The sequence below is a fragment of the Zeus faber genome, assembly GCF_960531495.2.
Source record: "Zeus faber genome assembly, chromosome: 22".
Classification (NCBI taxonomy): domain Eukaryota; kingdom Metazoa; phylum Chordata; class Actinopteri; order Zeiformes; family Zeidae; genus Zeus; species Zeus faber.
Window position 1 is genome coordinate 5,909,262 of NC_137209.1, and position 16,658 is coordinate 5,925,919.

The 16,658-nt window shown below is 48.5% G+C and overlaps 3 protein-coding genes across 3 annotated transcripts in view; 1 reads left to right on the forward strand and 2 right to left on the reverse strand.

The window, feature by feature from the left end:
* Positions 1-2,733: 2,733 nt before the first annotated feature.
* LOC307247083 (uncharacterized protein) lies at positions 2,734-8,320 on the reverse strand (the record flags this gene model as incomplete). Its single annotated transcript, XM_080023148.1, has 3 exons — positions 2,734-2,955; positions 3,089-6,444; positions 8,245-8,320. The coding sequence occupies 3 exons, from the start codon at positions 8,318-8,320 to the stop codon at positions 2,734-2,736; spliced, it is 3,654 nt and encodes a 1,217-aa protein (XP_079879274.1).
* A 2,629-nt stretch (positions 8,321-10,949) lies between these two features.
* ccnb1ip1 (cyclin B1 interacting protein 1) lies at positions 10,950-13,512 on the forward strand (the record flags this gene model as incomplete). The annotated part of the gene is made up of 4 exons (XM_080023149.1): positions 10,950-11,252; positions 11,981-12,127; positions 12,295-12,460; positions 13,337-13,512. The coding sequence occupies 4 exons, from the start codon at positions 10,950-10,952 to the stop codon at positions 13,510-13,512; spliced, it is 792 nt and encodes a 263-aa protein (XP_079879275.1).
* Positions 13,513-13,936: 424 nt separating this feature from the next.
* ttc5 (tetratricopeptide repeat domain 5) overlaps positions 13,937-16,658 on the reverse strand; it is a 4,987-nt gene continuing 2,265 nt past the window's right edge. The window contains exons 7-9 of the mRNA XM_080022925.1: positions 14,842-15,056; positions 14,583-14,727; positions 13,937-14,294 (exon numbers count right to left, since the gene is read on the reverse strand). Coding sequence (XP_079879051.1) covers positions 14,175-14,294; positions 14,583-14,727; positions 14,842-15,056 — 480 coding nt within the window. The 3' untranslated portion in view covers positions 13,937-14,174. The remainder of the gene's footprint in view (positions 14,295-14,582; positions 14,728-14,841; positions 15,057-16,658) is intronic.

The following is a 16,658-nucleotide window of genomic DNA, read 5'->3' on the forward strand; positions in this document are numbered from 1 at the left end:
GCGTCCCTGCGTTGCCGTCGCAGCGCCCGAATCCCCCCCAGAGGCGGAACGGGCGGCCCCCCGCTCCTCCGTGCGGACCACTGCGCCCTCTTGTGGCTCCGGAGGGGGAACCTCCGCTTCCCCCCGACCCCAGCGCGCCGCGGGGGGGGGCCGGAGAGGCTGCCCCCGTCGTCTCGTTTCATGAGCGTCAAGTGTCCAACGAACACCCGAACGTCTCCCTCTGTATCCGGTGTCGTGTTTTAAAAATCGATATTTAACAGAAAGAAAGAAATCATTTTTGTTGTTTTTTTTTTTTTTTTTTACCAACATATAAGAAGTGGACGCGCGGTGCGGAAAAAAAAAAAATGCTGCATTTTTTTTTTTGTGAATAAGGATACGATTGGGGGAGGGGAGGGTGTCGTCATCCCGAATGAGTGCAATGTTCCTCCTTTGGCTTGTTCAGCTGAATGACACGCGCCGGCTGATCGTCGGGATTAATGAATCAATAAATCAATCAAAGCGGGTGCGGAGCGAGAGCGGGGCACCGTGGCCATCACGGCGAGTGACCTTTCCCTCCATCACATGTTCCTCCGGCACAATGGGAGTGCTCTTTGTCCTCTGTCCGCCTTGATCAGCGTGGAACGAGGAGCCGTGAGTTATTTGATCAAAGCCAGAGAGATACCTGGCTGGAACCTATCACCCCCCCCCCTGACCACCACCACCACCTCCACCCCTTCCTGCGAGAACAACTTATTTCACTCTGGTTTGAGCCATTCCTCCTCTTCTTCCTTTTTTTTGGGGGTTTTGTTTTGTTTGATTGAGACACATCAGCTGTCGCTTGCGAGCGCATGTGGACAAACTTCTCACACATGGGCTCCTTTCTCTCCCCTTTGTCTCCTCGCCCCACCGCTCTCTGCCCCGGGAATTCTTCCCCTTGGTTACCGGTCGCCATGGTTTCCGGAGGGCACACTGAGACCTGACTGGGACTGGGAGGAGGAGGAGGAGGAGGAGGAGGAGGAGGAGGGGTGCGGGGATTAAAGGCGGCCATTTTGGGGACAGCTGGGCCAGGTTGGTCCCTGCTGGCCCCTGCCCCTCTCTCTCTCTCTCTCTCTCTCTCTCTCTCACACCCCGTCAGTGTGGGGCGGCATTGTGTGAGGATTAGAGCTTCCTGTGTGTCAGCCCATTACAGGGGTGGCTGGGGCCGAAAGAGAGAGGGGAGAAATGAAAGAGAAAATGAAAGAGGGAGTATGAAAGAGAGTATGATGACAGGGAGAGAGGGCCGGGGAGGCGCGTCCTGTACAGCTGCACCCTCAATCACACTCTCGGGTGCCGATTATCCCCTTTTCACACACACACACACACACACAGACAGACAAAGGACCCCCCCCACCCACAATTCATAGACGCCGAGCATTGGAACAAACGTAAAACATTCAGACGCACACAGGGAGGCGTGCGAGAAGAATACCAGATGAGAGACTTCAATGGCGTGCGCTCTAATCCCAAAACCAGACAAACGGACGTCCCTCCCCACAAAGTCACACGACAAACACCGCTCCCTTTCACGTCACCGTCTCCTCCTTTTATTTATCGTTTTCCATATCGAACGGCAACACAACTGAACGCTGTGGCTACAAAGCAAGAAAGAAAAATAAGTTGAACAGTCCAAAACAAAGTGACGACAAAAAAAATAAAATGAAAAAAAATAGTATACAATAACAAGAACAACAACTACCACCGAGCTAAGGAGGAATGCAGTGAGAGCGGATCATTTCTGTCCGGGGCAGAAAACTTCACTCTCGAGTGCTTTGAGAGGAGGAGGAGGAGGAGGAGAAACGGGGGGGGGGGGGGGGGGGGGGAAACAACAGAGGCAGGGAGCAAGAGAGACGAGGCACCAAAGGTGTGTAACATTGAACAGACAATGCAAAAGTACAATCATCGGTGTGGATAAGGCCATTTTGCTACAATCAAAAACGGTGACATCTAGGAGGTCTTCCGACACAATCGACGTGGAAAACCTCGCAATCGTCGGGATCGCGGCAACTGTCGTGTCGTGTCGTTTCGTGTGTGTGTGTGTGTGTGTGTTTCTGGAGATGAGCAGAAGGGGAGACAGTGCAACTCACAGTGCAACTCATGAACCCACGGAATGTGCGTTCAGCAGCATCACATCAAAAACATACAAATAAAAATAAAAAATCAAAGAGGGGGAAAAAGGAAGAAATTGACAAAAAAAAAAAAAGACAACCCAAGTTCATATTTACAGACTGGCCGTTGCTTTATTGGCCTGTTTTGGCATGTTTTCTTTCCTTTTTTTTTCCCTTTCTAACTGGAAACCGATCCATTTTTATATTTAACAATCTCATTTCGCAGCTTTTAACAGCTGTAGGCTATAGCGGTGCTCACATTTTCTTTTCCAGCAAATAAACATGTACACATCATCGCGCTGCTTCACTCCCCTCCCCACAGCTCTCCAAAATGTGTAACATAAGGCCTCACTGTGTTCTTAGACGGAGTGTAAAAAAAAAAAAAAAAAAAAACATTTGCTCAAACCGACTCAAGTACGACTATCGAAGCTAACGTACAGACAAAGCAGATCTATCAGACTAACTCAAAAATATACACTAATTAAGAATCAACCAAGTCTAGGAAAAAAAAAAAATTCTCATTTTATTGAAAAAAATAAAATAGAAATACATTCCCTTGTCAGGGCCCTTGAGCGAACAGGGGCCCTTCAGTTGTAATACTACTAACTTTCTACACAGAAGCGTCCACCGGCTTCTCTCCTTCCACGCTGGAACCAGCAGGAATGTCCGGGTTGTCGCTCTTCTCTGGGATTTTATCCGATCCCCGTTTGCCCTGCTGCTCCGCTGGGATTTTGTTTGCTGAAGGTGAAGAGCGCTCTGCCGCCGCGTCACTGCTGGATTGGATCTTGACTGGAGCGGTCGCCATCGCTCCCGGGTGCGTTTTCATGTGCCCCTGTGGGAAAATGAACACACATTATGCTCGGTAAAAGATGCAACAAGGATGGATGGACGCCCAATCATAATATTCTGTCCTACGGCACAATAATTACCAAAAAAATGTGATAAAATGTTTCAGCTTGGCTCACCTTTAGCCCGCTGCGGCTAGCGTACGCCTTCCCGCACTGGGAGCAGCTGTAGGGTTTATCGGGACGTGCTGGCTGGGCGGCGGGTGGTGGTGGCGGCGGCGGCGGTGGCGGCATGGTCTCTGGCTCTTCTGGGCTTTTTTCTGCCGCGCCGCTATCCTCCTCTGTGGTCGTCTCCTTCTCCGGCTGTGGATCCACGGGTGTTACCATGTCACCGCAAGCCTTACTTGGAGAACGGCCCCTCTCAGCCGCCGGCTGAGGCGAGTTTCCAGGGGCCTCTTCCGCGTCTAGGGCCGCTGCTAAGGGGCTGGTGGGAGGTGTGTGTGCAGGTAAGGCGGTGGCGGGCGGAGATCTGGGGGCCAAAACTGAACTTGGGGCGGGTTCATCCGCAAAGCCATCCTTGGTCTCTTTGGGCAAGGAGGCCTTGTTACTGACTCCGCTCTGCGGCACATTGCTGTTGGGACCGGGCTTTGAAACGCAGAGGGAAAGAGGGGCCTCATCCAAATCACCATTGGCTACGGCTGAATGAGAACCAGTTAACACTGTTTTAGAAGGGCTGGTAACGCCTTGGTCGGCTGGAGAATCATCATCAGCTAGAGAATTATCATCCAGTTTCAGGGGGCCTTCGGATCCTGCAGAGGGGGGATTACGGGTCAGGGGTGGGCTAATGCTTGGGGTCAGGGCCTCCGATTCTTCCATCTTCACAGATATTGGAGCAGATGTGGCCTGTTTAGAGGTAGACCCTGATCCAAGGGCTTTGATTGGAGGTCTGGAGCTGCTGCTCATTGTTAGAGCAAGCGGGAGGAGTTGCTGGGCTTTCGAATGGGAGATTACGGAGTCGTTATCACCATCGGTCAAGCTGGCATGCTCCCTTTCTGTGCCATCTTCAGGGGGCATATCATCTTCTGGTGGTATCTGACCCCCCAGATGTAGGCGGATGTGGTGCTGGAGCACCAGGGCGTTGGTGAACTTGCGGGGGCACAGCGGACAGGAGTTCTGTGCACGCGCATTGGGTGGACGAGCACGGTGGGTGGCCAGGTGGGCCCTCAGGCTGCCCTTGGTTGAAAAGGAGCGGCCACAAAGCTTGCAGGGGAAAGGTCGCTCTCCCAGGTGGGTAGCTTGGTGCAAACGTAGGGCCCTGGGGCAGCTGAGCACACGGAAACACACGCCACACTGATTTGTGGCCAACGCAGTAGGAAGAGAAAGCGCCGTAGCGGTGCTCGATGTGGTGATTCCGGGGACTCCGTGGCTGCTTCCTAAAATGCCTGTGTTAGCATTTGGGCTAAGACCAAGAGCAGCCAACATCTCCCTGCGGTAGGAATTGGAAGTGATGGATAAGTCATAGCCTAGCGTGTCCCCATTGGCAGGTGCTTCAGTTAAGGTGTGGGAGGAGGTGGAGGGGGAAGAGGAGGTGGCCCCTACCTGGGGCAGCTTCTCAAGCTTCTGGACGAGCCGCTGCAACTTTGAGGTGTCCGAGGTCTGGCTAGAGGAGGTGTTGGAGGAAGAGGAGGGAGAGGAGCTTGACGGATTAGGAAAAGGAGGGAAGGGGAAAGGGAGTTGATGAGAGGAGGCCAGGTGGGCGGCCGAGGGGTGAGTTGGGGGCCGTAGAAGGGCGAGATGGTGAGCTGAGGTTCCTCCGGGAAATAGAATCTTGGGGAGGTGGGCGAGCTGCGAGTATGGAGAGGCCGAGTGGAGGGCAGAGCCTGGAGGGGTGTTCTCATCGAAACGCTGCTGTTTGGCACCTTTGAACTGGCTACCCAAAGATGAGGATGAAGAGGCAGAAGTAGAAGCGGGCACCACGGATCCAGAAGCACTGGCCACTGCTGCAGCAGAGGCTCGGTTCAGTTGGAGCAGCGAGTGTGCTGTGGACAACAGTGCCATGTCCACAGTGGGAGGCAGAGGTAGAGAGGACGGGGAGGCCCGGGTGGAGGCACTGGACAGAAATCCCAAAGCCATGCTCTCCGTCATCCCAGGAATGCTTCCTTTCACCCCGTTAAACGGCTCTTCGTCATCAGCCCGACGCTTCCTCCTTCTCTGGGTGGCTCCGGAGACGGAACCGGGTTGGGTCTGCTCAGACAAAGCGGGGGGCAGCAGGGACAGGGACAGCTCTGGGTTTTGCTCTCTGTGCCGCAGGAAGTGGGCTTTAAGGTTTCCTCTGGTTGTGAACCGGCTGAGGCAGACCGGACACTGGTAAGGCCTCTCACCCGTGTGTGACCTAAGATGGATCTGAAGGGATGAATCACTGCTGAGGACCTTCCCACAGAACCGGCAGGCATGCGGAGGACGGCCTGCTGATGAGGCGGAGCCCAGGGAGGAGCTGGGTTGCAGGTGGTCCTGGGTGCTGCTAGTTGGCAGGGGGGGGGCGGGAAAACTAATACCATTGCTGTGACCGAATGGCGAGGTGTTGGCGGATTTTTCATGGAGGTAGCGCGGTGGCAGGCCCAGTGACAAAGACAGGGGGTGAAGTGAAGTGACAGAGGAATTCAAAGCAGATGAAATAGAGGATGAAGAGGAGGAAGACAATGATGAGGAGGCAGAGGAAGAAGGGACTCTGCCTCCGTTAGTGTGTGTAATGCTTGATTTGGAAACAAGTGGCTGCGGGAATAGCGAAGACGGTAAGCCGGTCAAGAGGGTTGAGGCCGAGGTTGCTGGGGCGGCAGGGCTGGGATGCGTGGGTGAGGGAGATCCAGACTCTGCCGATTTGTGGTTGGCATCGGCATCACTGGCATGGAGGTTGTTATCTTGAGAAAAGACAGCCCCTCCGAGCCGTAGGACGTGCCTACAGATCTCCTCCGTCATTTGCATTTGGTGGATTTGCCTCTGCTGCAGCACCCTGAGCTCCTCCAGGAGCACTGCCAGGGTTGGAGGCACCTGGATCTGTCCCTGGGGGATGGAGGCCTGCTGCTGACCTGAGATGGAGCTGTTGTTTTGAGGCACACAATGGGAAGAAGTGGAGGAGGAGGAAGAAGAGGTAGTGGTGGTGGCGGAGCTGCCAATCTGCGGAGAAGTCATGGCGGAGTGAGAGTGGCCTTGGTCGGAGAGGGTGTGGGAGCTGGAAGTTTGACCCAGAGGAGGAGGGGAGTGCGTCTGAGAGGACAAAGAGGGGTGAGGAAAGTCTGGGGAGAGGGATGAGTGGGTATTAGGAAGGGAGGTGGTGTAGGGGACTATGTGGCTGGGCCAGTGGGGAGGAGGCGAGCTCTCACTGGGTAAAGAGGGCGCGTGGATGCCCCCGGGGGACGGGCGAGGGGCCAGAGGTGGTTGGCAGTCCTGGAGAGAGGTTGGAGATGAGGAGGAGGACCCAGATGATGCAAGTTCTGAGCCAAGAGAAGTGGAAGGGGATTTCACACCAAGGTGTCCATCTAAGAATCAACAAAATAAAAAAAAATTAAAAAGAGAGGAATAAATCAAGGGATTTTCAACAACGACAAAAAAAAATGTTCAAGCTAAAAACAAACTTTTTTCTTTCTTTCTTTTTTTAGATTCAGTCACAACACTGTTTAGTTCAAACTTTGCAATATGAAAATACATTTCAAGGTATGCGAGATCATTCAAATGTTCTGCTTCGGCTGCAGGGCATGTTTATTTCATTGCTTCCAAAGTTTATTTTTGCAGATTTGTGTGCATACCAAGAGATCGTACTGCAACTTCAAAAGGAGATGCCTAGCAGGAAATGGCCTTGACCAAGCAAATAAACAGAACAAAGAAACTTCTTTTTGTTTATTTGTAGTCTATGACTCTTTGTGATGTCTTGTCTCAATCTGTGCTCTCCGGAGCAAAACTCTGCAAACGTCTTGCGCACACAAAAAAAGCTTACAGACCACCTTGCTGCTATGACAACACATTTTAGAGGACAATGGGCGTCACCTAGACAACCCATAACCCCTCTTAACCCACACCCCCCCCCTCTTTCCAGCAGATATGTCTTTCATCTCCCTATTCACCCTACCCCCTTACGTCACGGCAGAGGGCAAGGGTCAGGCCATGCTAAGGGTTTTGGGCACTGTCCAGGCACTCTGATTGGTCAACTGCTCTGACCTCCGCAACTCAGGGGTCAAATTCTTTCAGAATCTTGAGCATGGGGTGAGAAAGAGTAAAAAGGAAAAGAAGGGGGGTAGGGAGGCAACAATGGAGAGACAAACTAAGTATTCCCTCCTGGAGGGATTTAGCGACGGACTGTACCGCTCCAAAGTTTACTTTTAACTCTCTGAACCTGCAAGGTGTTCCAGAGATTATTTCCCGCCCCCCCATTCCTGTACACCCCAGAGGACACTTTTTCGGTGAAAGCACTTTTGGGCAACTTCCTAGTGCATTGCGACGCACAAGTCACACACACACACACGCACTTCTTTTTTCACCCATTAGAACCCCCAACCGTGTAGGAATATATACAGTCAATAGGACTGGGGCAAGAGACAAGAGGGGGGAGAGAGGGGAGGGGTGCATTGAGAGGCAGGAACATGTGGGGGAAGAAGGGAGAGAGAATTGTAAAGGGAGAGAGAGCGAAAGAGCAGTAGAATGGAAGGGTAGAAGCTTAATCTTTAGCGAAAAACACTGCACTCCCATCCCCCAACCCGTGCACCTTATTGTTAACAAATAAGGGAGCGTTCCACACTCATCAGAGACCCCCAGCAGCCTGTTCGGCTTCCTAGAAGACCCCACAGCACAAGAGGGGGGGGGGGGGGACGAAAGAAAGAAAGCCCACGGACGTATGTTGGTTAATCCTACTTTATTCAGTTCACAGGCACAGTATTGGCCCCGGCGTCCATTAAAGCGGGGCCCCTATTAAAAGTGACTGGCCACGCAACAGAGAGCGAGAGAGAGGGGAGGAGGGGGGGGAGACTACCTTCCACCTTAAACGACGTGTTCTGTTAAATTAGCTCCCCGAAAAGCCCCGCACAACTCCCTTCGCTCCAAACCCAGGGTTATTCACGACGTAAACACGCGAGAGAGATGGGGGCAACAGGTAGCGGACGCGAGCAGCAAACCGCCGCCCCCCAACGGCGGCTTGGCCGAAACTTTCTAAAACGTTGAAACGCTCGGAATTTCGGCGGCGGCCGCCTGCGTTGATTAACCCGACGCGGGTTTTTAAAAGAAGCGAGACAAGCACACACACACACACACACACACACACACACACGCGTATAAAGGGGGTTCCTCACCGTGAGAGAGAAGCCTCGTGCCCCCTGGATCCGCGTTCACGAGCTGCTGGGGTCGTTTCTGCTTCCGGCGTGACATGATTCACGAGGACGGTGCGCGAGAGGGTGGCATCAGACGGTTACACGGAACCGGGCACTTTCCGCGCGCGCACGCACCAAAAAACAAAACAAACAAAAAAAAACAACAACCAAAAACAACAACAAACGACAACAAACAACAAACAACACAAAACAAATGACCAAGCGAAGCGAATCGAACCGACAACGAATGGGGGTTTAAAAAAAAAAAAAAAAAAAAGGGGGGATTTAAATGTTTAAAAAAAAAAAAGAATTGTAAATTGTTTCCGCAATTGTGGAGGGGGGGGGGTAAAATAGCCGCTTTCGTCTGCGGTGAAATCCGCAGCAAGTTGCGTGTGTGGAAATCCGTGGGTCCGCAGCGTAACACGCGGAGTGCGTGTGTGGTTGCTTTCTTTAAAAAAAAAAAAAAAAAAAAAAAAAAAAGTCTCTTCGCCCCCCAAACTTGTCCAATTTGCGCCCCTCCTCTCTCACTGCTTTCTTACACACACACACACACACACACACACACACAACCGCTCCTTGTTCTTCAATGATATTTGCATTTCAATGGCCTGTAACACGCAGCCTCACTGGTTCCCCTCTCTCACCCTCCTCTGCTTATTTTACTTTGCACACTCGCCCGGCGGCGATAAACTTCCAATAAAACATGACAGTGACACGTCAAACCTGTCGGATGCCGAAACAAATGCCCCCGCTGGACCCAAACGCTAAACGATCCGCCGTCTGAGTCATAATCGCGCAATGATCCTAAATATAATGAGGGGTTTTGATCCAAGATACTGCTAATTTAATTGGCCCACCCCCTACTAAGTCAAACAGGTGACCAGCCACACAGATGGAATCCCTTCCTCACACTATGCATCCCTGCTATATTGTTCACTGAATTATAGATATATATATATATTTATATTATTATTATTTTTTCATGTACTTTTTTTTTTTTTAAATTTAGTTTATTTCTAAACATAACTTGAACACAATGCAAATACAGAAGTCGAACGGGAGATCCCACTGCCCTGGAAGCTGACGTGACACGTCTCCCTCTTTGATTTTCACATAGGCCTAATTAACAGTAGCCCAGGGAGGGTGGGGGAGCACGACCGCTCTGGGGCCCACACAGCCATTCCGCACGCACACGCACACGCACACGCATGTATTTCGCGTGTTACGGGAGCGCCCCCCCCCTCCCCCTCCCCCTCCCCCTCCCCGTCTTCCACTGGAGCTCTATTTAAAAAGCAGAGAATGGATGGGAATCCGCGACAATGGCGTGCTGGCCACAGTTGAGTGAGCATCTCCCCTCTCTCACTATGAACCCCCGGATCCGCTGCCGCACAGCACAATGCCCCTCTTTCACCCCCCGCCTCCACTCCTGTACCACGTGGAGAAATGGATAAAAGAGAGAAAGAGGGAGCGGAGGGGGTGGGGGGGCGACGACCATATTTAAGTAGGTGTCTCAAATTATATGACCCGCTCGAAGCCTGCAGGAGAAAACGGGAGGCATTATTTCACCCGCAGTGATTATAACTTGCTCGGAACACGAGTGAGAACACACACACCCAAGGTGCTACCGTCATAGAACACATCCTCAAACGATTCGATGTTTGTCACTGACGTGGAATGACAAAAAAAAAAAAAAGGCAGCGCCAAAGGCCGTGCAAAAATAAAGTAGGTCGACTAATAATAATACTTGTGATAATAATATTATAACAAAAATCAGAAAAAGCACTCCATCCAAAAAACAATGGGCGATGATAAATAATCAGAATAAAAATATTCAAAAAACCCCCAAAAACGACAACATACGACAAATCTAATCATTAAGACAAACAGGTCACGTGCATCACATCGGCCAATCAGAGGAGGAAGGGAACCAGGGTACGTGACGTCATTCAGGTAAACCGGTAATTCAGCGGTGTGTCGCTCGTTTGTTGTCGCCGAAATATTCCGTTATTCGGGTGAAGTAGTTCGACGTTGAAAGAAAATAGCGGCAGCACATTTAACGCCAAACAGTCGACGAGAGCGTGAAAGTAGACATTGAATGGTAATAATAGTAAAACTAAAACGAATTCAACTCTAACCCATTCAACTGATTGTTTTCTTAAATTAGCATAATGCTAAAATAAACGGACGCTAACTGCCGTGTGTAAAATAAAAACAACAACAACAACAACAACAACAAACTACTAGGCCTCTGTATCAAATTAACCAGTTAACCGACGTGTTGAAGCGTAAAATATGTTAACGGTTAAACCAGATTTGGGAGTGGTTTAACACCTGTCAAAACATACACAGAAGTGACAGAATATACTTTTAGTCAGCATTCAATGTCTTGTTGTCATTCACTGTGCCCTTCATACAACTCTTCCCATTCTCCTTTTCAGAAAACAAAGTTGCAGCCTCTGGACCTGACTGCTTTCGGTAAGTTGATATGTCGCCATAAGCGTTTGGATTTAATTGCCTGCACCATTGACTTCCATGCGGTTCTGCCAAAGCTCCTTAATTCTCATGGTTTCACGTGGTACACTTTTCCAGCTCGTCGGCGGACTGGCTTGGCCGTTGCGGATGTACTTGTGTTGTTGTGAACAATGTTGTTGCGTTGTGAACTGTTTTTTTTTTTTTGCCACACAGCCATGGCCTTGTCGCTCTGCGACGACACGCTTCACTGCAACTTCCCCAAGTGCCGGGCCAAACTGTGCGGCCACGCTTGGGCCACGGCCTGTTCGCATGTGTTCTGTGACCAGCACGGCTCCATTGAGTTTGGTCATTCTCCGGCCATCTGCCCAGCCTGCTCCTCTGCGCTGTCCGGGAAACTGGACATCATAAGGACCGAGTTGTCGCCCTCCGAGGAGTTCAAAGCCATTGTGCTGGCTGGGCTCCGGCCAGAGATAGTGCTGGACATCAGCACCCGAGCTCTATCCTTTTGGAGCTATCAGGTCAGGTCTATCTATTTGTGATTGTTCACTGTATGGCCAAACACTTTGGGACGGTTTCGCGGACAGGGTTTCATCTAAATCAAGATAATTCTACATACATTTTGAATAATTTCAAATTGCCTTTGTGAGACATTGCTTCATTTAAGATTAATTCGTTCTCACGAGGAAGTCCAAGACTATTGAAGGACTAGTCCGCGCCTTCTGTCTGGTCTTGGTGCTGGTTTTAGTCCAGATAATCCATTTTCTCCATTGTCAAGGACAACCTGGAGGCCCACATCAAATTAATCCAAAAATAAACCTGCCTCTGGCCAGCTTTAATTGAGACCCGGATTAACTCCAATTGTTCTTCTGGAAACCGTTTGTATAAACCAAGACTAGGGCAAGTCTGAAACAATTTAAACCGTGACTGAGAAAGACCAATTGAATTAGTCCAGATTACAAATGTGATCTAGTCTAAGATTAGGCCCTATCTGTGTGTGTCTGTGTGTGTGCATCAAGACTAAGTTCTAAAATTATGTTTACCATTTTTTTCCATATAATCCCTTAAACATTGCATCAACAAATCACACAGAAATTGTATTTAATTGAACTTAAAATGGGTTAAATAAATATGGGCGGATTGGTTTTTCATGGTGTAAAACACGACACCACACCTGTCTTTGCCATTGTTCAATCTGTCGTAATATCATTTAATCTGACAATTGGCTTCTGTTTGTTGTCGTGTGCAGATCCACCAAGAGCGTATGTACCAGGATTACACTCTGTCTAAGTCCGAGTGTCAGGTGAAGCAGATGGAGAAGATGCTGACCCAGCAGAACCAGTGTAGAGAGCTGGAGCTCACTGCCATGAAAGGGGAGATCTCCTCCCTGAAAAAGGTGGAAAAGACGCTTTGCTCTGAGTTGAACAGCAATTTCACACAAACCATGCGTGTTTCTCTAGCCAGGGTTGAGAATAACCTAGGTAAAAGTTAAACTGAAAGGTAAAAGTAAAGGTGAAGGTTTAACTCGCTTGGCCTGTGACTTTGGCCCCCGCCTCTGCCCAGGTGCTGGAAGAATACAAGCGTAAGTACACTGAGGTGTCGGAGAGGCTGATGGAGAGGAACAGACATTACCAGAAGTTACAGGGGCTGTACGACTCTCTCAGGCTGCGGAACATGGTGGTGGGGGAGAGAGACATGCCACTGCGACAGGGACATCAAGACAACCATGGTAGATGAGATGGGCTTCCTGTACTAGGGACTGAAATTACTGAATGGATATTTCATGTTGGATGTTGGATATTGGATATTTAAGCAAAAATCTCCGTGCTATAAATCCCAAGATTTATAGCACTGCTTACGTTAGTGGCTCAGGAGGTAGAGCGGGTCGTCTCGTAATTGGAGGATTGGCCGTTCTATCCCCGGCTCCTGGTAGCACGTTCGAGGTCCTTGAGCCTGTACTGCTCCTGATGAGCCTTGGGAATAGCGAAAATAATCTTAATCCCATCATTCGTGAAAATTTCAAGAGATATAAATCCTATTTGAAATTGAAGTCGCAGTTCTACCCTTTAGTTGTTGTAACGTTTCACTATTTACTGTTTACAACAGCAAATAAGTTACTGTTATAACTTTGCATGTTGGATAGTTTTCTGAATATGAACAATTATCATAATAACTATATTATCATTATTTAACGCAAAACAGTTTGTTATTCAAACTACATTATTTACTAAAATATAAATTCTTTATTTGAAAGTGCCCAATGCATTGCATGCATTTGCAGCTGTATGGGACAATGCAAAAATTACATTTATATATTATAGACAAAAAATATTTTTAAAAGTCTTATCAGCAACCCATTTTGGCCACTTCAAATATTACAGGTAAACGGTTAAAGGCTTAGATTTGGCATAGTATCCAGGCTGGAAGTCATTATATTTGTAATTATTAATGTAGGAAAGAAGGGAGACAAAAAATTAACATTAAATGGCCAAGAGTTAGAACTGCGTCAAAAAAGGGACGGCCAACACAGGAAGTAATGACCAGATTTTCAGTTTAGGGACAGCTGCCATGTCCAGAATAAAAGGAGCGCTCCCACTTCCAGCAGGTTGCTTGGGAGGAGCTCAGCAGGCGACTCCCCGGGGGAGCCCCTTCTTCCCGTCCACGGGCCACGACAGGGGTGACGGGGTGCTGTTCTCCACCCTGGAGCCAGAGGGAGCCAGGCTCTTCTTCCAGCCCACTTCGCCCGCTAGATGCGGAGGCCGCCGTTTCAAGAAACACTGATCAGGAGGAGAGTGGATACGTAGCACAACACTGCTGTTGCAGGCGGTTTTATTCATGGTTATCGTTTGGAGTTCCCGAGTTTTTGGGTGAAGGGATTCACACTAAATGCACATTTTTTTTTTTCTGTCAAGTCATAATATACCCAAGTTTTTTGCTTTAGCTATTGAGATATTAATTTCACTCATACTATACTTATTTACACATTTCTATGCTATGTAAGCCTTGAATGAAAACTTGAGCTTTATCTAAGACGGAAACTTAGTGGGACACCCCTGAATCCCCACAAAATAATCTTCCTCTCAAAATTCCAGCAAATTCCAAAAAGTTCTAGTGAGAATTTTCTTTGCAGCCCCTTTGACTTTGAAACCATTTAATAAATACACTCAGGGTGTTAAAATATATGTTTTAATACAAAATCGGACTCATACGTCTCACATGAAATCATCAGTTCACCATACATTTGCAAAAGGCCCCCCCTTCCCCTGACGACAACAAATGGGGTATTTATAACTATATACAAACAGTTCTTCGGAAAGGTAACATCATTTGGAAGGTCTTCTATTTACAAAACTCACACAAAACAGGCACACAGTTTGGAATTGGTTTTCACAGCCAAATATTTTAACTCCCAGAAACATCCCAGTCCTGTAACACGTCTCCGCTCATTCACTCTGGGGCTTGTAGCTGACGGAGGCGGCGATCTGACTCTGAAGGCTCTGTCTCTTGCCGTTGACGATGAGCAGCAGAGGGGAGTCCACTCGTATACTCCTGAAGTCAAAAGACTGCAGAGAACGGAATGACAAGTCAAACAAGAATGGGAACCAAATGAAGCCGTTCATTTTCTCACCAGCTACATCCCACGTTGCATTTGGAACCTAGAAATGCTTATTTTAATCACATTGTTTCTTTCACTTATTGCATAGAAACCAGGGTGGCCGATGGGACTAAAACTTAATCCTGTTCATGATGACAAGACGTTTAATTTCAGCATGGTATCCCTTTAAATGGTCAATTCCTAGAACAGCGAAGACATTTGTATTTAATTTTCTGACGTCCAAAAATAAACAGACCTGATCTTTGTGCGTGATGCTTTGCCGTTTGACGTGCGGTTCTGGAATGACTACGGTGTCTCCTATGAGCACGCCCCAGCTGTCTGCGGTGTTGTACACCATTACCACCACGCAGGTCTCTTCGCTGTCCACCATGCCGAAAGTACTAGAACCAAGGGAGGAAAAACAACGACAACTCATGTTCAAAACACGATGACCGATCTGGAAAATTAACCATCAAATGCTGCGATGAAACGGTAGAACGGTGGGCCGCGCTTACAAGGCCATGCGTCCCTCGGGCGCCAGGCTGAAGACCACCTTGCCGAGCGCGGCCAGCCCGGCGTTGTGTCCGTGCGTGAGGGAAGTCAGGGTTCGGGGCTCCATGCTGCCCACGCGTCCTGTGGGGGAGCGGAACTGAGGAGAGGAGCAGGGCCCCAGGGCGGAGCTGTTGAGGTTGGAGAGCATAGACCTCAAGCGGCGTGCCTTCACCTTCCCCTGCGCAGCGGGAAAGAGAAGAGCGTGTGCCATGATGTACAGACGGGATGCTCAAGAGAGGAGCGTGTGCCATGATGTACAGACAGGAAGCTCATTGCTGCCACCTGCTGGTTGTAAAAAAATACATGCACTAGGTTGCCTTTATACATAGTGCACTTCAAAAACACAGGAGGAAAATGTGAGAATAAAAAAAAATTATATCATTAACTGATTATTTAATCAGGCATATCTGTGTGTACAGTGTCAACTTAAAAAAAAAAAAAAGTATGGCCATAGCAACACTTCCATCACGATAACTGGCTTTGGGGTTTAGTGAAAAACAGAAAGCTTAACAGTAGCCATTGTGAAAATTCTGAATACAAAACCAGAAAATACCAAAGTCTTTTGGAAGGTTACATATAACCTGCAAGGGAGAATTTTTCCAGTCCCTCCGATGAAAGCAAATGTGTCCGAGGCAGCTTCTGATACAGAAATTAAAAACCTTGTTTGTCTTTTAGGCAATGAATAGTGTCTTTAAAGTGCTCACTTCAAAATGTTTAGGTTAAAACCGATATGTTTGATTAGTTACGGATTCGGTGTGTTGAAGGTCACGAAAAGTATCCGGTTCAAAACAATATGCAACACTGTATTTGTAAGAACAGTAAACGGAGAATCGGCACCAACCCTCAACAATTTGACTACTATTGACTTTAGTTAGGATGAACTAGTGTTAGTATCTCTGTATTATAAAATATCAGCAAATGTTGAGTTATGTGCACAAACATGATTGTGTCAGTATCACGATTTGTGCTGCTTTTGTACTTTGTTACCTGAAAAAGGAAAATGATCATGTCAGCAATAACTTTCTACAACTGAGCTGACTCAGTTGTAACAACATTTTACCTTGTTATCTGCACTGAAGTGTGGGGCCTTGTTGCTCTGATGTCATGGTAATTTGTCCAATATAGTTTATCTGTAATTGTTGACTAAACTGGCAACACAATGGCAAAGCACAAACACTGGACCAAAGGTATTTTGAGTTGGAAAGATTATCCCTTTTTATCATTGAGAGGAGTATCAACTCCAAAGATATGAAAATGGGTTGGACGTTAACTTCCAGGAGAAAAACGATGCAACAATCTTTTGAATGTTGTTTGTGCTCCTACGAGCCCCAGAGCTCCAACTGTTGAGCCATCAGTAACAATTTAAATATCGCAGACTAAATCGAGAAAGGACGCATATTGATCGTTGAAATTATAACTTCGATTCACACTGAACTTGGGCAGATTTACAATTAAAGGGCACATGGCCCCCAGCTCGGGTTCTAGGCATTTTGCCGCTCTGGGCAAATGGAGCAGCACGGCGGAGCGCCGATCAAGTGCGCCCTGTGTCCTGTGCCGAGGACACGTTCCTCATGGATGTGCATATCTTGCCCAGACAATCCGCTGCCTCGATGCCCATTCACGCTAAAAAAAAAAACCACACCTGATAAAAAAACCTGTGTCCCCCCCCACTGTTGGGACAATGGGGAAACAACATCTCCCCGATAAAATCGTTTAGATCGCTGCCCCCCAGTGATCGGCAATTGGAATTTTGCACGATCACCCAAGGTTAATTCACACC